The sequence below is a fragment of the Heliangelus exortis genome, chromosome 13, assembly GCF_036169615.1.
Source record: "Heliangelus exortis chromosome 13, bHelExo1.hap1, whole genome shotgun sequence".
Classification (NCBI taxonomy): Eukaryota; Metazoa; Chordata; class Aves; order Apodiformes; family Trochilidae; genus Heliangelus; species Heliangelus exortis.
In genome coordinates this window covers 11,143,741-11,167,041 of record NC_092434.1, presented here as the reverse complement: position 1 = coordinate 11,167,041, position 23,301 = coordinate 11,143,741, and the positions used below count along the sequence as shown (strand labels likewise).

Genomic DNA, 23,301 nt, shown 5'->3' with positions numbered 1-23,301 from the left:
ATCGGCTTGGAGCAGGCCACTTCCTCGGAGCGGACCAATGGGGAAGCGGCGGCGCGGCCGCGGGGCGGGGCGGCGCGGGCGGCGCAGTCACATGACGGCGCGCGGCGCTGCTGGGTGGTGCTGCTGGGGGCGGCTTCTGGCGGCGGCGCGACCATGGTGAGGGGCGGCGGGCAGGGGGGGGGACCGGGGGAGCGGGCATCGCCGCTGCGGGGGCTGCGGGTGGGAGCGGTCCGGCCCGCGCCCCCCCGGTGGCCGAGGGGCAGGCCTGGCCACCCGTGGGCCTCTTGGGCCTGGGGGCTGCGGCTCCCTCCCTTTCGGGAGCGCAGTCAGCGGCCGCGCTCGGGGGCGGGCCTGGTGGGCCGGGGGACCGAGCCGAGCCCGGAGGCCGCCGCCCGGCCCGGGCGGGGCTGAGGTGAGGGTTGAGCTGGGCCGGGCCGGGCCGTGTTCGCGGTAACGGTTCGTGCTGGGCTGCTCTCTGCCCGCATTGCCCTGTGTCGGGGAGCCGGGGCACATCCCTGCTCTGCTGTGTTCGACCGAGTTCGCTTGCAGGGGTGCAGGGGAGAGGGGACTTTTTGTCAGGGAAACGCTGCTGCAGGTGGGGTTAGAGCTGAAGTGTGTCTCGGCGTGCTGCTCCTGTCACAAAGCCGAGGTTGTGTCGCTTCTGGTGCTGTGCGGCTGTGATCTCTGTTGCAGTCTGATGTTCACTTATTTCCAGGCTGCTCCTTCAGACTTCTCTAGTGAGCCTCCTTTCTCTTCCTGTAGAAGTGGTGGGTTTGCACTGGTGGGCCCAGCAAGATGGAGCTGATTTGGGACAAATACTGATGTTTACTTGAGAGGCTAACCTGAAATTTAAACGTGGGAATAGCACTTCCTGAGAGATGCTTTTCAGTTTTCAAAAAGCATAAGGGGACAGGTTTCCTATAAAATAGAAAAATCTACCTGTTCTTGTGTCTTCTGTGGCATTTAATATTAAATAAAATTATAGCAGCACTTTTTATAACAGTCTCATCTAAACAGCACTAACAGTAGCCAGACAGTAATGAAATAACAGAGTGCTTCATAAAGCAGCGGTTGCACAGTTCCTAACCTTTTGGGACAGACTTTCTTTTTAAGGTTCTGTTTATGTTGGTATTTGTTAATAATGTACCCTCTTGAGGTGTGGGGGTGAGGGGCAAAACCTGTAATGTTACTTGAAACATGATTTGAAAATACTTGGTTGGATGATGGGAAATGCTAAATCTACCTAGATTGCAGTCTCTGACCCCCTCATAAATACTTTCTGGTAATCATTAAATCAAAAGTGACACAACTTGCCACTGCCTGTCACTTCTGTGGGAACTGGTGTCAGATGATTCAGAAGAAATAAATTTACAGGTGTTAAATATGGGATAATTTCCTCTACCAAATTATGCTACCATGCCACAGCTTAGTTTAAACCTTGAAGCTGAATGTTTAAGTACTTTTATCAGGCCTGATTGTAAGAGGACTGGCTATTCTTGATCATCCCCTGAATAGAGAGTCCAGCCATTTAATTCTTGATGATGTTGCAGTAAGTACCATATTGCAGTTTAAATGTGTAAGATGTTTTCTGTACTGTGAGATATAAATTGCCTTCAGTATTGCAGAGTAATGCTTCCTATATGGTATAAAATGGTCATACATTTTTTTTGCTAATTCTGAGCAGCTCAGTGATTTCTACAGCAATGCAGTGTGTGTACCCAGGCTTCATTTGTAGGCTGGAAGTTGTTCTGATCAACTGCAGCCAACCCATCTTCTGTCTTTGGGTGACTGGTTGGTAGGTAGTTCTAATAAAATCCAAATAGGAGGAGCAGAAGAACCTCCATGGGTAAATCTCATTTATTGTGATGCTAAACACAACCATGTGAGCAAACAGAAGGAAAAGTCTAGAACAGGCTGTAAGCACATCAGTTATCTAAAGAAAAATACTTAATCATTTAAGTGATTAATCATTTGAAGAACAGAAGAAAATGCATTTAAGTATGGAAAAGAAGCAAAACTTTCTACTTTGCAGTGTTTGTACTCTACATCCCAGCTTAAGGTGCTTGTATCATCAGAATGCAAGTTCTTCACAAGCTTGCTTTGAATTCTGCTCTATTCAGTACTACAAAAGTCTTTCTCTTGAGTATTGTGGTTTCTACCACATTTTTAAGTGTAATGAGCATCTTAAGTTGTCAGCATGTTTAGCCAAGATAATAACCATCTCCAGGGTGCACATGTCTCAAGTGTGAAGCTAAATATGAATCTTTCAAGTCTTCCAATTGAGGTGAGTGTTGAAAAATACAGAAGAGGTGTCATGTTCACTTTGTATGTTCATTAATAGGTGCTAGGATGAGGATGGTTCAGAATAATGTTTGCTGCTGCTGCAGTAATACACTTGTCTACTCATTATCTGCAAAATAAACTTGTATTGCTCACTCTGATTAGCCAGGCAGTTCCAATTCAGGATCTAAATTCTTTTCTAAGGCAAGGTGCAGTTAACTAGCTTTTATTAAAAAACAAAACAAAAACAAACAAACAAAAACCAGACAAAGAAACAAAAGGGGAAACCGATAAAGGGGGGGGGGAGGGGGGGGGGGTAAAAAACGACACCGAAAGCCATCTCCCTTCACCCCCCTGCCAAATTCAGCCGCCATGTTTTGTGACTTGCATAACTTCCATGTGGTAGCTGAGGACAGTCTTTTATACAAAGCTAGAAAAGGGCTCTGGTGTCTTGTACAGAAATTGGTAGTGCAGCTGAAGGAGGCAGATGTCTGCCCCTTCTCTGCTTCTCACTTGCTTCCTTGGGGCTTCAGGGGAAAAATATTAAGGAAGAGGTAAAGCAGAAAACTGTTCACATCAGAAAACTGTTCACGTCAACTCTCCTGCTTCCTTTGGTGTTTGCAGCAAACCTACTGGGTGTAAGGCTCAGGCACTTTTAAAGTCTAAATTACTGTGTAATTGCTTTAAATTGCTTATCTTGTGTTCATGTAGGAGTTTATACCTTATACGTGCTGTTGACAAGGCAGGAGATTCTGTACCCTGATTATGGAGTACTGCTGCTACTCTTCTCCAGTGCCAAAGTATCTTCCACTTCAAAAGCTTGTGTTCAAGATTCTTGTTTGTATAGGACTCCACATCACAGTTGCATTTTTTGATAAGTAACACTTGAAAGTACCATCTTATGTGGCTAGGCTCCTAATTTGAAGTGGAAGACACAAGAGCATAAACAGCTTTATTCACCATTATAACTGATGGAAGAACTGGTTCCTGGTTTGGTCTGTGCCTTGCTAGCTGCCATCGTTAGGCTTTTGCTGTATATTCAGTTGCTTTTTGCAACTTCCTCAAACTTCAGGCATATCTATCAGGCTATGCATATCTTGATATGATCTTGTATTGCTTGATAATAAGCAGGTGATGTGTAGAAATCTCTGTAGTTCTGGAGCTGAAAGTAGCTTGCTTGCTTTCTGAAGTAGAAGGGAGAGGGTGAGCTGGTAAATATTTATACTTAAAAAAAAGAAAAGTAAGAGTTGGAACTCGGTGCTGATGCTGAGGTGTTTTCATGCAGAAGTAAGGCTGCTATGAACACCACCTCAGGCTTCTTCCATTGTATGCCTGTGACAGTCAGTGGCAGGTTATCTCACTACCTGTGCAACTGTAAAATGCTGAGATTGCCTTTTCTTTACACATGAGGTGCAGTGCCCTTGTACTAAAGGCATTTTTGTTCAGACCTTCTCAGCTTTCAAGTCAGAAGAGATACAAGTGTAATTTTTACTCTTCAAGAGATATGGAAGAAAAAGAACTGAATCTCTTAATCTCAGTGAATTCACTCACGAACTTCGCACAGTCCAAGTGTTGAATACAGGGTGGGCCCTTGCTACTCAGATTTGGAGCAGAAATGGAAATGCTGTCAATGTCATGTTTGATATGAAGGGTTCATTATAAAAGTGAAAGCTAGGTGTGACAAAGCAAGGCTCTGAAACTCCATTCTTTCCCTAATTTTTTCTTAAACAGTGGTTAAAGTTGAATAAGAAAACGAATGCCTTCAATAAGGTATTTCTGTTGAGATCATTATTGGTATCATGCAAAGCACAGTCTCAAACTCATAGTAGTGCTTTAACCAGTCCTTTTCACACTGAAAGTAAGGAAGCAAATGCAGGTTCACTCTGCCAGCCACTTCTTGGGGCTGTAGCAAGTATCTGTTTCAATAAATGCTTTAACCAGGTGTTTTTGTCAGAAGGCCTTTTCACAGCCCTGCTTGCAAGGTTTTATCTGTGTGTAGGGTGAACTAGGTGAATGATAAGCTATTTACCAGCTAGGGTAGTCTTCTGGTTTATCTCATGGTTTACAGTCTGAACAGCACTCCCAGCACTGCATGACCCTGTGAGCTGAGGATGGAAGAGCAGGCCTGGAAGCTGTGTGAGCTTAATATCCATTAGAGGAAGGTCGTTTAGGAAGTTGTGATTAGAAACAATGCAGTAATGTTAATGCTAGCACTAACTGTGCTTTAATACAGAGATCTGATGTGGTTGGAGCATGTGGCATTCAGCTCAGCAGTTGTGTATCTTCTCTAAGCCCTTGTATGGACTCGGGGGAATGTAGAGTGTGACAAATGTTCTGGCATTGCAATAATTCAGCAAGTCTGCTACATATTTTGATATTGATTGTTGCACACTAGTCACAGCACTGTCATTTTCTGTTCCTTGAAAGCCAATCTGTCATGCAATAAATAAAGCTTAGCAATTACAGCAGAGTTCTGCTGGCAGAATGTACTTGTTTTGCAGTTGGAGGCTTTTTGGAGTTTGTAGCTATTTCGGTGCCAGGGAACTGGCCATGGATGCTACCTTAACCTTATGCTTAAGCCATTTTTTGGAATCAGTATGTGTGATCAGAAAGAGCTTTGTAAGAGGTATAGTCACTCTAATTAGCAGGTGGTTTTTTCTGTTGACTAAGGAGATGTGTTAATTAGTTATTGTTTGCAGTCTGAGTATTGCTGAGACACACTGAGTTAAAAAAGTATTGGTTGGAAGCAACCCTTATCTCGTGTAAGCTTTTTTTGAAGCAGGGTTATCACCAATATTAGATCAGCTCAACCTTGGCTTTCTCTATCTGAGTGATTGAAAACCTTAAAGGGCAGGCCCACCCATTGGGCATGAACTAGACAAGAACAGTATTGCATGACACTGTCTGCTTTCTGTATGTGGAAAAGGATAATGGGAGAGATTCCAGTTGCAGAATAGAACCCAATTCAATATGGTAGAAAACAGGAGTGTTAAGGCTGTGATGCTCCATAAACATTTAAGTTGTTCAAGTAAAACCTCTCTATTTTTAATGAAGACCTCAATTTTAATCTCAGTCCTCAAAAGATACTTATGGGGACTCCAAGCATGGGGAGTGAGGGAGGAGCTGGTACAGAAGATAAGGGATTTAAGAATATTAGACTGATGAAATTCACAGCCTACTAGCTTGTTACTGACATTTAGGTGAAAAGAGGTGATCAGGAACCTTTTGAACACAATGGAAGAGAGGATCAAGTATAAATAGTTAAGAATTTACTGAAGCTGCAGGCTCTGGAGAACCTGCTATGCAGATCACTACGAACATGATGTTTGTCTAGACTAGGGAAGATGTAACTGGGACACAATATCATTGCTTTTATCTCTCAATATTTCAGCAAGTCAGTCTGAAAACTAATGAAGATTGGGAGAGGCTGAGATGCTCTGAGATGTTGAAGACTGGGCCTAAACAATAGGTGGATGGTCATGTTTCCCTATCAGGTGTTAGAATCAAGGCTGGGTGCAGGTGAGGAGATCATTAGAGGTTCTCATCTAAGGAGATTTGGACATCCTGGAGGGTAACTTAAAGATGTTCGTAGAAATGAATCTTGTCAATCTGGTAGAGGCCCAGAAGCAGTAGAAGAAGGCCTATTACAGCTGGATTGGCAGGGATGTAAGGCTGTAATCAATGAACTAGTATTACAAGAAAATGCTGTGTGATTCTTGAAAAGGCAAAAGTTAAGTTCAAGTCAGCAGCCTGGAATGTTCCTCTTTAAGGGGAGGTAAGAGGAAGAGGGTCACTAGGACAAGTAGGGGGTATGAAGAGTTGTTGCTTCAGTTTTCTGTTGCCTTCTGCAAGTTGCTTCAGCCTTCTGGAAAACATTTGCTGTACTTTGTCCTTTGCTTATCTGAAACCTGAGCAGTTAATTGAGAACTTGTGAGTACATGAAAGCATCTTACAGTTGACTGTCTTCAACCTGGACATTGCTTTGAAGCCCAGTGGAAAGAAGTAATAATGCTTCCTCTTAGCTTATTGATGTCTTTGCATTGTCTTGAAGTGTGTTCTTGTTAGATACTTGGTCTGGGTTCTTGACCTGCAGATGTTAAAAGGGAAGGGTTGTCATGTTTTGTCCCCGTGGCTTTGCACTCGAGGAAGCAATGGTGCTCACAGGCTACACTTCACTATCTCCTCCCTGCCTTCAGGCTTTTGACAAGTCCTGGAAACTTTCTCCCTTAAATGTTGTGCAGCTCTTTCTGACAGCTCTTGAGTGGTCACACTGCAGTGTCACTTGCAGTGTATTCTAAACTGTGGAAACCCAGTTTGAATCAAGTAATGAGCAGCTTCATAAAAATAGCGTTTTTTTTGTTGGTTTTTTTTTTTTCCCAGCCAACAACACAGCAATCTCCTCAGGATGAACAGGAAAAACTCCTGGATGAAGCCATTCAGGCTGTGAAGGTGCAGTCTTTCCAGATGAAGAGATGCTTGGTAAGAATGTAGTTTTTTGAAATGCTGTTTTTTAAAATGCAGTGAAGCTTCTTGTCTGCTAGAAGTAAACCAATAAATCAATATTAATCTCTAGTGCTGTGAGGAACTTAACCCTTTATGTATCTTTCTGGCTGAAGATTTGCAAATAAATGAGGCAGCTACTCATTGAGAGTGAGCCTTGAATTGTCTTCCAGGTTTTGCTCCAGTATTTGGAAGGATAAGTTATGAAGAAGCACGTTTATAACTTATGTGCTTGCATTTAAGTAAGCCTAAACTTGACAGAAGGTTGTTGCTGTCACAAATTGTGAGGCCAATAACAAATTACCTGCTGCATAGGATAAATTTTAAGCTATGTAAAATGTAAACTGCTGCACGAATTCCTCTGTGACTGGTGAACACCATTGGCTGGGGTTGTACTGAGATCTTTATCTTGAAACTGTAGCCAACACAGGCGGATGATGTCATCATGTGTAGCTTCCTTGGGTTTGAGAAACCTTAAATATTCCCTTTTATTATCATGTGGCTTGAAAAGCTAACTTTGTTTGCAGCTCAAAGACAGTAGCAAGAAAGGTAACACTTTTTCCAGCTTTATATTCTATGGAATGAATTGGAAATCTCTGAAATAGTTACAGCTGAGCTTTTCACTGCTGTGATACTAAGTGGATAACCCTAGCAATTGCTTTCAGTAAGGGCTTGTTCTTGGGTGAGAAGTAGGGGATAAGTGTCTAATCCTAACAGAGGTCTGCTGGCCGTGTATTCTCTCTCTGTTGGAGGTTTCTTCAAGATATTTGAACAAAATGGCAGACCACAAGGGGAGAGGGCAGGGGGAGAAATTAGTTCTTTTTTTTGATTGCTACATAGAATCTGAATGGCTGAGGATTTCTGTATAAGAAAAATTTTCTTTCACTTTTGTGCCATTAAAATTTCAACTTATTTGTCTAAATATTATTGTCTTATTTCAACTTATTAAGCTTTGTCTTCAAATAAGGCTTCTTAGGACAGCAGTGTAGTACAAGCTAGATACAAAATAATTCGATACAATTAGAACTGCTACTTCTTTCTTGATATTTACTTAATCTTCGCATGCTCTTTTAAGAAACTAAAAGTGTAGTTTTCCAAAGTGCTGCAGTTACCTAGTAGTGTTTCTCACAGGCTATTCTCTCTTCCTCTAAAGGACAAAAACAAGCTCATGGATGCTCTGAAACATGCTTCCAACATGCTTGGTGAGCTGCGGACTTCTATGTTATCTCCAAAGAGCTATTATGAGCTCTGTATCCTTTGAAGAGGAAATGAATGGTTGAAGTGCTGAAATGGTTGTGTGCTTTTTTTGGTATAATGACATCTCATTGGTCTTAGATAATTACTCAGTTTTCTACTCACCATTTAGTCATCTAGGTACATTGTAGAATATACATTTACTTCCTCACTGTGTAAGTTCATCTTTTCCCTTTGGTATAAAGCAGGTTCTTAACGTCTTCTATATTTTTCTTTGAGAGCTTGCAGGTTTCTAGTTCTATAAAAATACCAGCTCTGTAAAACCAACCCTGCTTGTTACCCCAAAATCTGTAAAACCAAGTTAGATTTTGCCCTTCATTTTTGTATTAGCTTTTAACTGTAAGTCTGTGCCTTGATGTATTTATGTATATGTATTGGGGTATCTGAAGGGGAAGCTTTTAATGAAATTTAAGAATAGAATGTCAATATATTAAAATACTTTTTTTTCCATGTGTGGATGGTACTCTGTGACATGTGGTATGCCTTTGCTTTGGATACTTTGCACAGTTTCATTAATTTATTCAGTGTCTTTATTTAGGATTTTTCTTTCTTCTGCTAGGCTTAAAATGACAAATACTTAAGGTTAATTTTGCATGTTGATTCCTGTAGTAATTATTGTTTCTGAAGTAGTACTTATTTGGGCATGGTTGTATTTGATACAGCATTTTTCCTCCTTGATGTGAAAGAGCAAGTTACTGTGTACATCTGTTGCAGATATTCTAAACTAAAATCCTTAACTGAGTGCAAAAGACATGGCAATATCCGATGAGCTACACTACTTGGAAGTTTACCTGACAGATGAATTTGCCAAAGGCAGGAAAGTGGCAGATCTTTATGAGCTGGTACAGTACGCTGGGAATATTATTCCAAGACTGTAAGTGTGTATATGTTAGTTTTTGGTGGTTTTTAAGCTGGTGGATAGTGGTCAGGCTCTAGGTTCAGATAACAACTGACTGCATTCTTGTGTGACAGCAAGAATTCAGGTTTGAATGGTGAATAGTATTTCTGCATATCTTAAGAGTGAATTGCTATGAGGCTTTTGAGATTAGACCAGGAAAGCAGCTTCAAAAGATCAGTTCTTAATGCCAACATGTTGGTTCTGCATGTGACCAAGATGGAAGCACTTTGGTCTGCAATAAAGTTGGCTTTTGGGTAAAGAGTGAAAGATAAACCAAGTACCACACTCTGATCAGTGAGATTGACTATGTGTCTACTAACTTTTCATTTTATCTAGCAATGAATTTGTCCCTGAGCATCCACACCTTAGATCATCACACACGTTAGGTTCTTTGTAAGCACCTGTCTCTCTGGGGATCAAGTGTGTGAGAAGGAAGATGAAAACTGATGTAACTTAGTTCCTAAAAGCTTTGTATTTCTAAATGTTTTTTTGGCTTTGTGTCAGCATGCTAGAGATAATACTGGAATGCTTATCTTTAAATATGTTACTGTTGAACTGGAGTAGATCTGCTAGGTACTCAAACCTGGGACTTGGATTTTTCTTAGTATTGCAATTTTGGAATCCTGGCCTTATGTTATGGTGTTCCTCTGGGAGCACCAGGCTGCATCCTCATGCCATTGCTATTTGGCTAACTACTACAACAATGCTTTTACCACCTTTGCATAATCATTTGAGTTGTCTTCCTGCTTGATACAGACTCTGGGTCTCCCTGATGAACATTTCTGGTACTTTTAAGGAAGTTCTCCATGTATAAGTTCAGGAGGCAGAGAGGGTTGAGGCCTATACAGCAAATATATGAAGGTTCTGAGCATTTTGGTTTTTCTCTTTGGCTGAAAATGGAGCCTAGGTTTAGTGGAGCATCAGTCCTTCACATCTTGCATGTTCCTTCTACCTATTGCTTAGTACAGAGATGCTGAAGGAATGTGTACAGGCTGGGGATTTCCAAGGAGCGTATCCTGCTAGAACACAGTGTGAAAGGCTTAATTGCTTCACTGTAATAGGTACTTCATATGCCAGAGGTGTTTTCCAGTTTAGTAGGGTGCTGGGAGTGTAGACAGGCTAGGCTGAGAGCATTCAGAACTTCATGTGTGCTAAGCATTTACACACTCAGTGTATAAAATATTGTAATGAGGTTGAGTGGCTGTTCAGACTTGCTGTGCTGTAGCAGAGGAGAAAGGAATTGAAAGCTGACTAAATATCCAAAGTTATGGGACCTAGATGATATTTTATTGCTTTCTATGCTTTAGTAGTACTACCAGGATGAAATAAAGGAACTGTTGCCTTTGAGTGTGATGTTGATACTTGACTATTTAGTTTTTCATTCTATGCCTTTTGCAGGTATCTCCTGATAACAGTAGGTGTTGTCTATGTCAAGTCATTTCCACAATCCAGGAAAGATATTTTGAAAGACCTAGTGGAGATGTGCCGTGGAGTACAGCATCCTCTTAGAGGCCTCTTTCTTAGAAACTATCTCCTGCAGTGTACCAGGAATATCCTACCCGATGAAGGCGAGCAAGCAGAGTAAGCAAGATGGATTGTAACTAAAAATGTTTTTTTAACAGAAAACATATTTAAATTTTCTGTATGACTTTCTTCAAGTTTGAATGAAATCAATGTTAAAACTTAGAACTATGTAGACTTGAGAAGTGTCTTGTCTATTAACTTGAAGAATTCCCTTCCAGAACTAGATTTTTATCACAGTTGAGGAGGATATGAATGTTTTCTATGAGCTCAGATATTCCACCACACACTTCCCCACCCTACTACATACTTAAAAATTTGATGTTCACCAATGGATGGAAGGATGAGTACTTCTGATAAGCTTTTCCTTGTTCTTAATGTGTTCTCAATTGTAGTGAGGAAACCACTGGAGACATCAGTGATTCGATGGATTTTGTTCTACTGAACTTTGCTGAAATGAACAAACTTTGGGTGCGAATGCAACACCAGGGCCATAGTCGGGACAGAGAGAAAAGGGAGAGAGAGAGGCAGGAACTGAGAATCCTGGTAGGAACAAACCTGGTTCGCCTCAGTCAGTTGGAAGGTGTTAATGTGGAGCGATATAAACAGGTGGGATGTCTGTCCATTTCTTTTGACTTCTGTAACTTCTTTCCAAATTAATCCAATTTGGACTTTCAGATGAGTGCCTACTTGTTACATCTATGCTGAAATTACAGTAATCCTGGTGCTGCTTGAACTCTTCTGAGGAAAAGTTCTGAATGCTAATGAAGCTGTGCAGTGTGTTTTGAGATTAAGGACACAACTCATGTTTTTCCTATGAGCTTGTCTGTAGTGTCAACAAGAAATTTGAAAACTTTCCTTCCTGATTTTCATTTTACTTCAAGAATAGTGAGTTGGTTTAAGGGATATGTATACATACAATGTTCTGTGATTAGATTGAGTTAAATGAAGCTGTAATTTCCAAAGCTTTTACGAGAACTGCTAGTGCATGAAATAAGTCAAACACATAATGTTATTTAGAAGTCTGTCCTTTTGTAAGTTCTACCATATGGCTGCTGGAAATGATTTTGAGCAGTACTGCTGAGACCCCGAGAAGTGCTATGTGCCATCAAAGCCAGTAGCACTGGCTTTTGATTTAGCTAAATCAAAGCTTGCAGCTTGTATAATGTATGAAAGGGTCACATGTCCAAGACTAGCAGATTATTTTTTTTTCTCTGAAGGATGAAACTGCTGAAAAATGAGACTTCTTATCAAAAAACCCTTATGTAAATAATAAACTGTAAAAGATTAGACTTACTGCTGTACTTGAATTAAATGCACATATGTGAATATAAACTTAGAGAGTAACAGCAGAATCACTGCAAGACCTTTTCCCGTTCCAGATTGTTCTTCCTGGAATACTGGAGCAAGTTGTAAACTGTAGAGATGCTTTAGCTCAGGAGTACCTCATGGAGTGCATCATACAGGTGAGCTGCTTAAATTCAATTGCAGTGATGGGGTACAGGGACACTTACTCCTATACTTTTAGTCAGATTCAGGCTACTTCCACCTCTTCCTCATGAACAGAAATTCCATCAATGGGACTCTTACACAGTTGCTTGTCCCATATTTTTTGACCAGATGGCCAGACTGGAGATAAATTCATTTTGTGCTACTTCTGTTACAGAAGCTTGTAAGCATTTGAGGAACAGTGCCTGCAGCATGAATTGTAATAGATAGCTGGGCCCTCAAGTGACCTGTTTTGTCTTGCATCTCTTGCTTCATGCATTTACCATGTTAGGGGCAGCTTGGAGAACCCTAAGGCATTTCTAGGCCAGACCTTATTTACTATGTGGCTATTTGCTTTAGAATTACTCTGTTGCATTTTACTGCTGTGTAACAATGGGCAAATTCAGTTTATAACTTGATGACTGTTGATCTAAAACTTCAGGTTTTCCCAGATGAATTTCACCTCCAAACCCTGAACCCATTTCTCAGAGCCTGTGCTGAGCTGCACCAAAATGTGAATGTGAAAAATATAATTATTGCTTTAATTGACAGGTGAGTGACCAAGGGGGTAAATTGGCTCAAAATCAAGTTTGTTGTTTGCACGCAGGTGATGTTTCTTCTGGCATTTGTAAGCTTTCAGTTTTTTATAATGCTTAGCTTTGCTGTTTCTGTGTCTTTTTATCAGATGTAGCTAAGTCTGTGAAGAATATTGTTCCTGTAGCTGCTGCTCTCTGGACTTCGCTTTACAGCTTCCAATTAAACCTGCTTTAAGGTCTGATTAAAACCGATGAACAGGTTAAGCTGGGAAACAACCCATTTAGTATTGATCAATTTCATGTTTCTAAGCTAAAGTGGCAGCAGTGTTCTGCTTTCACAGCCCTAGCAGTCATAGGTTCCTCTTGAAAATTTGAAGATCCTTATGACTCAATCATATATCAAGGATACTTTACCTTGCAATTTTAATCAGAGAATGTAGCATATGGCTCTTCAGAGAAGACCTAGTAGAAAATGGAACTAGCCTCCTAGTTCTTAGCCTACAACTAGCTTGATGTCTGTTCTCCCAGAAGTGTGTTTTTCCTGGGAGGTACTGCTTAAAACTGCTTGCAGTGAATTCAAATGTGGGGGAAAAATGGGAACTGATTCGTAGCCTGAAAAGGAAACAGCACAGATCATCAGTGAGTGCCTTTACTTTGTTACTGCAGAAAGGAAGTGTATTTACATAGCTTTTTGAAGCCTCAAAAATAACATTGTCCTTCCATTTCCACATATGTACATACTCTTTATATTTGGTCCATGTACCAATGTGTAAACTTAAGTTACAGTGGGGAGCTTGAGTCCCACTGGCATTCAGCAGTGAGTAGGGTTGTTGTGGCTTTGTTTCTTTAACTCCTCTAATGTCTGGAGATGGAACGTGTATTATGCATGACTGGTATAACTTAAAATCTTGAATTTTTCACTTAACAAATCTGTGCTTTGTTTTTTTTTCCAGATTACATCAGATTTTTTTGTTCAGGACTTTGGTCTTACTGGTGCATTTTGTGCATTTGGCAGAGAAACAGTTCTGCCTTCATCCAGCCATATGCACAGGAATTCATTGGTTTCCTACAGTTGCAGACATGGCTGAAATTTTTCTTAATTTTGTTATCTTTAAAAAAAAAAAACCTGCAAACCTCCCAAATCCCAAGAACATTGCCTATAACAATCTCGTTTCTGAGACTGTCTGTCTTGAGACTACTTTGAGCAGAGGTCACAAAAGATCTTTTGCTAAGTTCTTACTCTAATGTGTAGCAATATAATTCTTGCAAGAAGACTTTCCTCCTTTAGTTTTCACTTTTGTGTCTACTCTGAGGACTTAAACTTTGGCATTACCTCTTCTGTTAGGTTTTCTTATGTTGCAAACAGCAGTAAGCAACTGACTAGTGAACCTGCTGCCCTCCTAGACTTATTGCTACTGGTTTGTTTGGGTTTTTTTCCTACTAATAGTGTGTTCAAGAGCCTTCTCATTTGGCTAGAGGACATGGGTAAGAAGGTGGCCATGTGATGGTTGTTGCCTTTGCAGTATGGCAACTTGTTGTTTTGACTGTAGTGATACTGCAGGTGTTGAAGGATGTGAGTGGATCTATTTTTGGAATCCATGCATGTAGGGAAGATGTTGCTCTTGTGATTGGATTGGAGTTGTTAGGATCAATTGCTATGTGTTTAAGTTTTGTGTTAACATGGTTATCTGCCTCGTACAGGTAGTGCCTGTTGGCATTTCTCATCTTTATTTCAGCTAGCATGGCATAATTGCAGCTGAACATCAGTGATTGGAAGCTTATGAAGCAAAGCTGTAGTCCCTGTTCCCATGGGGATTTCCTGATAAAGGAAACTTTCTGCAAGTGGTTTTGGCTGCTTTGGGATCTTTCTTGCCTTACTAAACCATTCATAGCTTTTAATTATGCTCCATCTGTCTGCACCTTGATCATACTTTATAACATGCTGGCCTTACCTATGAGCTGTTGCCAAAAAGCTGCCTTGTCCCTTTGAGGAAAGGCCATGACTGTTCCTGGCTTTAGAAGGTCTGCTTTATTACCACCCTAATGAATTACAAGAGTAATTAAATTTCTCTTTTTCTTGGCAGTGAGGTTTTTTTGCGACATTTTCTTACCTGTCTCAAAATCAAAGTTTAGAAACCCAGTACAATTAATCCTTTTCCTAAGGATTTTTATAGGCCTTTCTCCAATTTAGATTAGAATAATCCCTTTACAATTAGAATGCAAAGATACTGTGCTGAACTTAAACTGCAGCTTTGGTAAGGTGCTATCCTTCCTGTGGTGATTCTTCTTAGTTTGTGTCTGTTTCTTGCAGAAATGGTGGTTGGCATGACATTTCTCTGTTACAGGTAGAGATGACTCTACAGCATCTTTTAGATCCTTGCTGGATGTGATCTCTTGGTTCTGTGGTTTTATTTTCTTGGTTTTTTGGGTTTTTTTTCCCAAAAAGTATTCTTCTCCACTTGAAATTTACTTGTATTTTGCTCTTTCAGTCTCTCCAAACATTTGGGTCTGTCTATCGAGACAAAAGATAGTTGAGTCAGCATTTTTTTTTTCCCCTCTGGAGACTGTTTTGTAGAGAATGCTACTGGATTTTTAATTTTGGTAATATCACTGACTGGATTCAGCATATTTGCTTCTCCATCAGTCTATATCTTTTTTTCTGCTGGAGAGAGCAGTACACTTGCTGTTAGCTGAAGAACATGATGATGAAATGTCCTTATTACTCTTCATCTTGCCATCTCAGTCAGTGTTCTTTTCCAGGACTGATACTTACCAGGCTCGGTTGTTCTGAAGGCTTCTGACTTCCATTAATTTCCTTTTTGCTTGTAGCAGAGCTTGCAAATATGCCTAAAGTACTTGCTTTTTCTGCCACTATCTCTTTCTGGGCTTTGTCTGAGGAATGGAAAAACTATGTTGACCAAGGTGCTTTCTTTTATCTGTCAACAGGTTAGCTTTATTTGCACATCGTGAAGATGGACCTGGTATCCCAGCAGATATCAAACTCTTTGATATCTTTTCACAACAGGTTGCTACTGTTATACAGGTATGCTGGGTATTCTTGCATGCAGTTTTCAGTGTTTTTTGTGAAGTTATATGCTCTTTTTATCAACTCAGTGCTGTCCTAAATTTCAGTCTCGCCAGGACATGCCCTCAGAGGATGTGGTATCTTTGCAAGTGTCTCTCATTAACTTGGCTATGAAATGCTACCCAGACCGTGTTGACTATGTTGATAAGGTGTTGGAGACAACTGTGGAAATATTCAACAAACTTAATCTGGAACAGTAAGTAACAGTATTTTGTATTTTCTCTGGAGTAGCAAGTAGTGCTTTAAAATCTTGTCTTCTACTTTGCACCACAATTTTTGCAAGATAGCAAAGAGACATATTTTAGATGTGTAAGATCATTGCTTTTGGGACAAGCTATAGAGTATCATGATAAACTACTGAGTGAACAGGACTTGCTTACCTGTGCATAAATCCTACTGCAAAGCTGTGCAGCTACACAATCTGAATACCAAGCTGTGTGTAGCCAGTATCTGTTTATCCCTTACTGCACTCTAGAGTTCTCTTGCTGAATTTGCAGCCAATCTCTGCTTCTGCTATCAGCAACTTAAAATGTGCAGGTTTTAAAGCAGATGTGATGGTTTATTTCCTATCTTCCTAACAGCAAGTTGCTTAAATGTTGTCCTATACATCAGAATTGGTCTTAAGGCAAACTTTAAATCTGTCTGCATGTGTAAACTATTGAGTAATTGTGGGTTTTGCATATGTTTACTTTCAGTATTGCAACAAGCAGTGCTGTTTCAAAGGAGCTGACTAGACTTTTGAAAATTCCTGTTGATACTTACAACAATGTTCTGACAGTTCTCAAACTAAAGCATTTTCACCCACTCTTTGAATACTTTGATTATGAGTCCAGGAAGAGCATGAGCTGTTATGTGCTTAGCAACGTGTTGGATTATAACACAGAAATTGTGTCCCAAGAACAGGTATGACATAATTTAACTTAAAACTCTAGGTGTTTAAACTACTGTTTTGAAGACCTGAAAACACATATGAAGTGATTTCATGCAGTGCATGCTTGTTTTCCTTAGCCTTTGTGCCCCTACGTGGTCCCACCTCCCCATCTTAATAGCACAGGCTTTATTCCACTTGATAATTCTTCCCCCACGATCTTAAATGTCTTTGCACATCTTGCCTAACCTCATCCTAGAGACTACCTCTGCTGAGTTTAACCAAAAACTCTGAATCCCCTTAAAACTAGGTCCTATACCTAAAGAAAGTTGGGTGGTACTTTTGGAAGCAAAATTTCCCCCGTACTGTTGTGCTGTCCCACTTGTCCTAAGAAAGACTCTTGTTTAGGGAGTAAGACAAATATGTCCTAAAGCATCACCCTCTAATAGACTTTCCTAGTGCTCTGTCAGCACTATGAATGGCTGTAAAGGTGTTCCCAGCTGCTGGCAACTTCTGTCTACAGAATACTGCAGTTCAAACAGAGCTTTAATTTGCTTTTAACAGGTTGATGCTATCATGAATTTGGTCTCCACGCTGATCCAGGATCAACCAGATCAACCTGCTGAAGATCCTGACCCTGAGGACTTTGCTGACGAGCAGAGTCTTGTGGGAAGATTTATTCACCTTTTGCGTTCAGATGACCCTGACCAACAGTATCTGGTATGGTGATCCCTGCTTCTGCTCTCTGAACTGCCAGTTATTGCATTGTTTACTATACAAGAATTTAGTGTAGTTGGAAGTTGAGGCATCACTGCTCTGGCACTACAAACTCAGTAGAAAAGATTGTGTGGCAGCTTTAATGGTAGCATAAAATGCAATTTGTTTGGGAAAAGTAGATGAGGACTTAAAAGCATTTGCACATTTAAACTCTTTGTCCCAACAGCTTGTATGCGATTTATTAGTTTGTGGTAACTCTTAACGAATGTTCTGACAACATCATGTAATGTTCTGTTTAAAAGCAGTAAGTGACATCTGGAGCACTGTATTGGCATTCTCTTTATATAAAAATACAAACAAAGCTCAGAAAACACAGCTACATTCATGTTCTGTGTGCAGCTTATGCTCAGAACTGAGAAAGGCAATAGAAGGAGCTTTCCCTAATCAGCATAATGAAAAAAACTAAAAACCATGGAAAAAGGGCAGAAGTTGCAGGTTTGGCTACCATAGTGTGGCATTGTAGTCTTTCTCTTAGAGCATGAGAAGCCTTATGTGTTCAGTTTTATGTAACTTGTTTTCTTTGTTTTACTTTGTTGAAAGCTACTTAAGGAAGAACAATCCTTTTTGTACCTTCCGTTAAGCTGAGGACAGAATGTATTGGATGTCATTATTAAATGCAAGCTCAGGCAACTTCCTTCTCACTTCATGACCCAAAATGTATCTGCAGTTAATATAGTACAACAAGCTTTTCCCAACACCTATTAAGGAGTTGTGGGAAGAGCTTTGGCAGATATGACACAAAAACCTACAGAGACTATACAAATTGAATTCAAGTGGAGCAACTTGTATATAGCCCCCCCCAAATACTGTAATTTATCTCATCTTTCTGATGCTCTTGTTCCATGGAGCACAGACTGAATTATAGATGCAAGTAACATGCCTGTCTCAAGAATTCTCAAAGCTTACAGTACTTTTGTTTTAGATCCTAAACACTGCCAGGAAACACTTTGGTGCAGGTGGGAACCAACGTATACGTTTTACTCTGCCACCACTGGTGTTTGCTGCATACCAGCTTGCTTTTCGCTACAAAGAGAACTCCAAAGTGGTAAGCTGACCTCTAGGTAACTTGTATATTTAATTCTTTTCTGCTTTCTTAAAAATGCAATTTGTCTGGCTACACTATGCTGAGACTTGATACAGAATGCTGGTTTCTTTCTGTTTGAGGTAGATTTTTGAGGTGCGAGTGCTTTATAACTTAAGGAGGACTTATTCATATTAAATTACCTCAGCGCTCAAGAAATGGTGAAGCAGAAATTGGCTGGTTGTGTTTAATTATTAAGGTGATTGATAATGTGTTCTATGTGGATACTAGAGAACTGTGACACTGCAAGTGAGGGCATGAAAGTAATTTGAAATTGCATATTGAAATTCATCAACTTCTAAATCTGTAGCTATACATTTTTAATGTTTCTGAAAGCACGTGCTTTTTTGTAGATTACATTACACAGTAGTTGAAAAAGTGCACACTGAGACAATCCCTTTTGTTGACTGAGGTCAACACAGTACTGCTAGGGCACTCACTGCTACTTCAGTAAATAAGGAGCTAGAGTGGTATGCAGATGACAACAGACTGGAGCACCTAACAGATCTTACTACAATTTAGATTATAAAGCAATAGTCTTATTCAAGCTTTGACTTACTGACTTCTCTAGGATGACAAGTGGGAAAAGAAGTGCCAGAAGATCTTCTCATTTGCTCATCAGACCATCAGTGCTCTGATCAAAGCAGAACTGGCAGAACTGCCTCTCCGCCTCTTCCTACAAGGAGCACTGGCTGCAGGAGAGATTGGCTTTGAGAATCATGAAACTGTGGCCTATGAATTCATGTCCCAGGTGAGTGTCCAACTATTACAGTCACTGTCCTGTGCTACTTTAGATTTGGCTTGTGTAGGTTTCTTGAGCATTGAGCCATCCAGTGTGATTAAAATATCTGAAACAATGGAAAGCTAATGCTACCATGTAGCAACTCCATCTTCATTCTTGCTTCCCAGGCTGCTGTGGGATTAAGCTTCATTGCTACTGATTTGAATACTCAGTCTGATAATGTGTGGTTTGCTGCAGTGCCACCTTCTACTTACGTAGCTGGCTCACTGGAGGAGCTCAGCCTTCTCAACATGAAATGCTCCTTCTCTGCTTCTAAGACTGTATCCCAGCTCCTGCTGGTGTTGCCCTGACTATGGGCACTCTTCAGAAATTCTCAGACATTCGTCATGTTCACAACTGCCATGTTGGCTCTACTGATAATAATAAGCTTCAATACAGGATTTTAAACTACTCTGAAAATCCACTTAAACCTGTTACTTGGTCTTAAACCTTGTTGTAAAAACCTTCCTGTCCTCCCAGTCAGATAAAGAACTGATATACTTAAATGTTATTCAGTATGCAAGCTTTGTCCTCATCTTTCCTCTAATACTGCTACTAATGCATATATTTAAACAGTCACTGGAATCCTCAGCCTCTCCTTGCTGACTTGTACCAGTTGCCACTGTAGTAGAATTCTGAATATGAGAGCAGCATGACAATTATGTACCTTCTATTACAGATATATGGTTCAAGCTTTTTTAGTCTTGTGTGTTCTCTCAAGGCACTCGATCCACATAACAGCAGTGCAGACCTTTTTCTTACCCTCTCTTTGTGGTCGCTGAACTACCACTCATCATCTGCTCTTCCATTTGATATGTTTCAAAAAAACAAATCTTCAGGGACTATTTCTGCTACTGAAGTTCCATATTTGAGTAGATTCTTGAAATAAGAATTATATATAGGATCACATTTGTTTACTATGACCACTTAAATAAGAAGTATTTCTTGCAAGATTTATTTCCAGTCTGGATTTAACTTGACTTTGACACTTTCAATGAAAGATGTTTTTCTCTGCATGAAGTTTTAACGGATGTTTAACTGGATGCTTTCCTGCCATGCCCCTAGAAAGTGTGATTTGTTTTGGTTTTTTTCTGATGTGTTCTAAAGCAGTGATTAAGAATCTTGCTTTCTCCCTTGACTAGGCCTTCTCTCTATATGAAGATGAAATCAGTGATTCAAAAGCACAGCTGGCTGCAATCACCTTGATAATTGGAACATTTGAGAGGATGAAGTGCTTCAGTGAGGAGAACCATGAGCCTTTGAGGACTCAGTGTGCACTGGCAGCCTCTAAGCTCCTTAAGAAGCCAGACCAGTGCCGGGCTGTCAGCACTTGTGCCCATCTGTTTTGGTCTGGCAGAAATACTGACAAGAATGGAGAGGAGGTGAGAATGAAGTGACAGCAGCATCCTATCTTAGTAACATAGTTCTGTCTTCTGAAGGCACTTATTTCTAAAGTAGATATATCACATAGTGATATACACTTGGTTGGAATGTATTCTAATTTATAAAACTTCTAAATCTCTGTGGTGTAAGCTACATCAATACAAAAACGGAGAAAACTCAAATTTAGGGGTGGAGGTACCATGCAAACTTGAGTGTCAGCTAGTTTAAGATTGGCTGTCAGACTGTAAAACACAGTCTATGTTTTACATGTGTTTACTGTAGTAAAATAAATGGTGTATTCTTAAGGGCTTCTCATAGAAGCTGTTGTAATTATAAAAAGCAGTGTTTGAAATCTGTTCAAGCACTTGAACAGATTAAGTATGCTGTTAGTTACAGCTTACAAAGTTGAGTTAATTGAGCTCATAATCCAGGGCTTTTAACAACTGTTCACACTATTGCCTGATTTAACAAAAATTAAAATTGGGGGCAGTCAGGCAAGGTAAGCTTTCCATGACAGCTTGTTCTGCACAGTCTGTGTAGTTTTATGTTTCTGTGGTAGGCCACTAGGAAATGTGTCTGTGCCAAGGGTAGAGATACTGGAGCTCCTTCAGGTTTTTTTAATTTCTTGTGGCTTTTTTTCTTTTTTTTCCTTCTAGCTTCATGGAGGAAAAAGAGTGATGGAATGCCTAAAGAAAGCTCTAAAGATAGCCAATCAGTGCATGGACCCTTCTCTGCAAGTCCAGCTTTTCATAGAAATACTTAATAGATACATCTATTTTTATGAAAAGGAGAATGAGGCGGTGAGTGGAAATGCATTCTCTCTGTTGCATCTTTTTAAAGAGCATTTCTTTAAGCACTTCTCACACCTCAGATGAACTGGCTCTGTTGTCTCTCACAGGAGGAATAAGTTCTGGTAAAAACTTGAGTAGTAAGTTCTTCATATGCTCGTAAATTGTGAATAAAACAATTCTTATTACATAGGGGAAAATCCAAAATGTTTGCAGTTCAGTTATGAACTCAAATATTGAGACTGAAATACCTGATTAACACTTTCTAATGTAAGTCCTCGTAAGACTCTAACATTAGAAATACATAATCTGATGTTTACAAAAGGGAAGTAATAATTCTTACAGCTGTTCAAGGTGACTGCTGAGTGCACCAGAAATTAATGTTGTAAGCCTTAATTTCAAGGAATAGGTATCACTCCTTGTATGCCAGCTTAAATTCTGAGTCTAAAATCTGAGATAGCTTGTTCATACATTTTCTGTTAGCAGGTAACTACTTAACGTTGACTGAAAAAGCTGCTTGGTTAAACAGAGATCAACATCCCATGTGATGTCATCATCTAATCAAGAGCAGATGTTACTGAACCCCCTGTAAATCTTCTGAGAGATTTTGTAAAGAAAGTCTGAAGCAGCTGAGCTGTCTTCCTTTTTAAGTAGTGCTCTGGTTTAGGAGAGACTGTATCTGATTAAGATGTAAATAAAACTTTGAATTGCCAAGCACTCAGCAGATGTAAAAATAGTCTGGATACAGTGGTGGTCTGCAGTGCCTTTTGTGCTGTGGTGTTCTGTATTGCCCCAGGTAATGACTTGGTCACTAAGAATAACTTGAAATCTGATATTACCATCCTGACTGACTTATACAAGAAACAGATTATTTTAGAGTGCACAGACAATTATGTGCTTCATTTGTTTAAAGCTTTTTAAATTTATGCTGAATAGATTGGAGAGAAATGCTGTCGTAAAATTCAAGAAGCTACCAGGTTAATTACTGAAGTTCATCACATTTGCTGGGAAAGGGGGAGTTTGTTTGCATCAGTCTTAATAGTATTTGTAAGAATTGTCCAAATACCAGTAGTTCAGGGACAAGTCTGTTGAAACCAATGTCTATGCACTTATACACAGGTGGTCTTGATGGCTTTTGTTCTGTTTACATTCTCCTGTAGGTGACAATTCAGGTTTTGAATCAGCTTATACAGAAGATTAGAGAAGATCTCCCAAACCTCGAGTCTACTGAAGAAACGGAACAAATTAACAAACACTTTCACAACACACTGGAGCACTTGCGTCTGAGGAGGGAATCACCAGAATCTGAGGGGCCAATTTATGAAGGTCTTGTTCTTTAGGAAGATACACACTGTACTTACTACTTTTCATTTACATACCATATGTTTTGTTTTTTTTAAGATAGATTCATAGGGTGTGCCTTTCAGAAATGTCAAGTTAACATTCATGCATTCAGTCTGGCACTTCAAACACTGGTGTTGAGTCCTCTAACAAATTTGGAAGGTTGGACCAGCAACTACAGATTTATCAGCTAGCATGGCAGAAACTTTCTTTGAAATCCATGTGACATGGTAGGGCTCTTCTGGTTCTGATTTCTTTTCTGTCTGTCCATTGTTGCTTCTGTAGCACTAGAGTTCTAAACTGGCAGTGACTGTCATCTGAAACTGTGTCTGATCCTTACAGAGCATCAGATTTTTGGGATAATTGTATGTCGGATTCTGCTTGTGCTTTTCTTTTAATGCAAGTTAAGACTAAGTGTAATATTTTTCCCTAAAAACTAGAATATATTAATGCATGTTTGGAGAGTTTTAAAGTACCATGTTCAAAAACAGAAGCTATATTTTGCATATTAAGGCTCTGTGACATTCAGTGGGGGCCAGTACTGTGCACAGGGCATATTTATCAAGATAATTTTGTTCCAAATAGTATAAAAATAGAGAAATCACAATCTATATAGATATGTATAACCTTCATTACTGTAAATTTAGGGGAAAATGCATTACACAAGTTTATTCAGTATCATGATTTTGCACCAGTGAAACAATAAAATTGCTATTAACA

The 23,301-nt window shown here is 39.9% G+C and overlaps 1 protein-coding gene across 1 annotated transcript; it reads left to right on the top strand.

Moving 5' to 3' along the window:
* The first annotated feature begins 50 nt into the window (after nucleotides 1-50).
* Nucleotides 51-23,301, top strand: VPS35 (VPS35 retromer complex component). Its single transcript, XM_071756827.1, has 17 exons — nucleotides 51-156; nucleotides 6,661-6,759; nucleotides 7,934-8,030; nucleotides 8,785-8,908; nucleotides 10,331-10,513; nucleotides 10,849-11,062; nucleotides 11,836-11,919; nucleotides 12,384-12,493; nucleotides 15,424-15,520; nucleotides 15,610-15,758; nucleotides 16,258-16,465; nucleotides 16,995-17,150; nucleotides 18,130-18,252; nucleotides 18,860-19,039; nucleotides 20,212-20,451; nucleotides 21,109-21,252; nucleotides 22,401-23,301. Exons 1-17 carry the CDS (start codon nucleotides 154-156, stop codon nucleotides 22,578-22,580), a joined length of 2,391 nt encoding a protein of 796 aa, XP_071612928.1. The 5' UTR covers nucleotides 51-153; the 3' UTR covers nucleotides 22,581-23,301.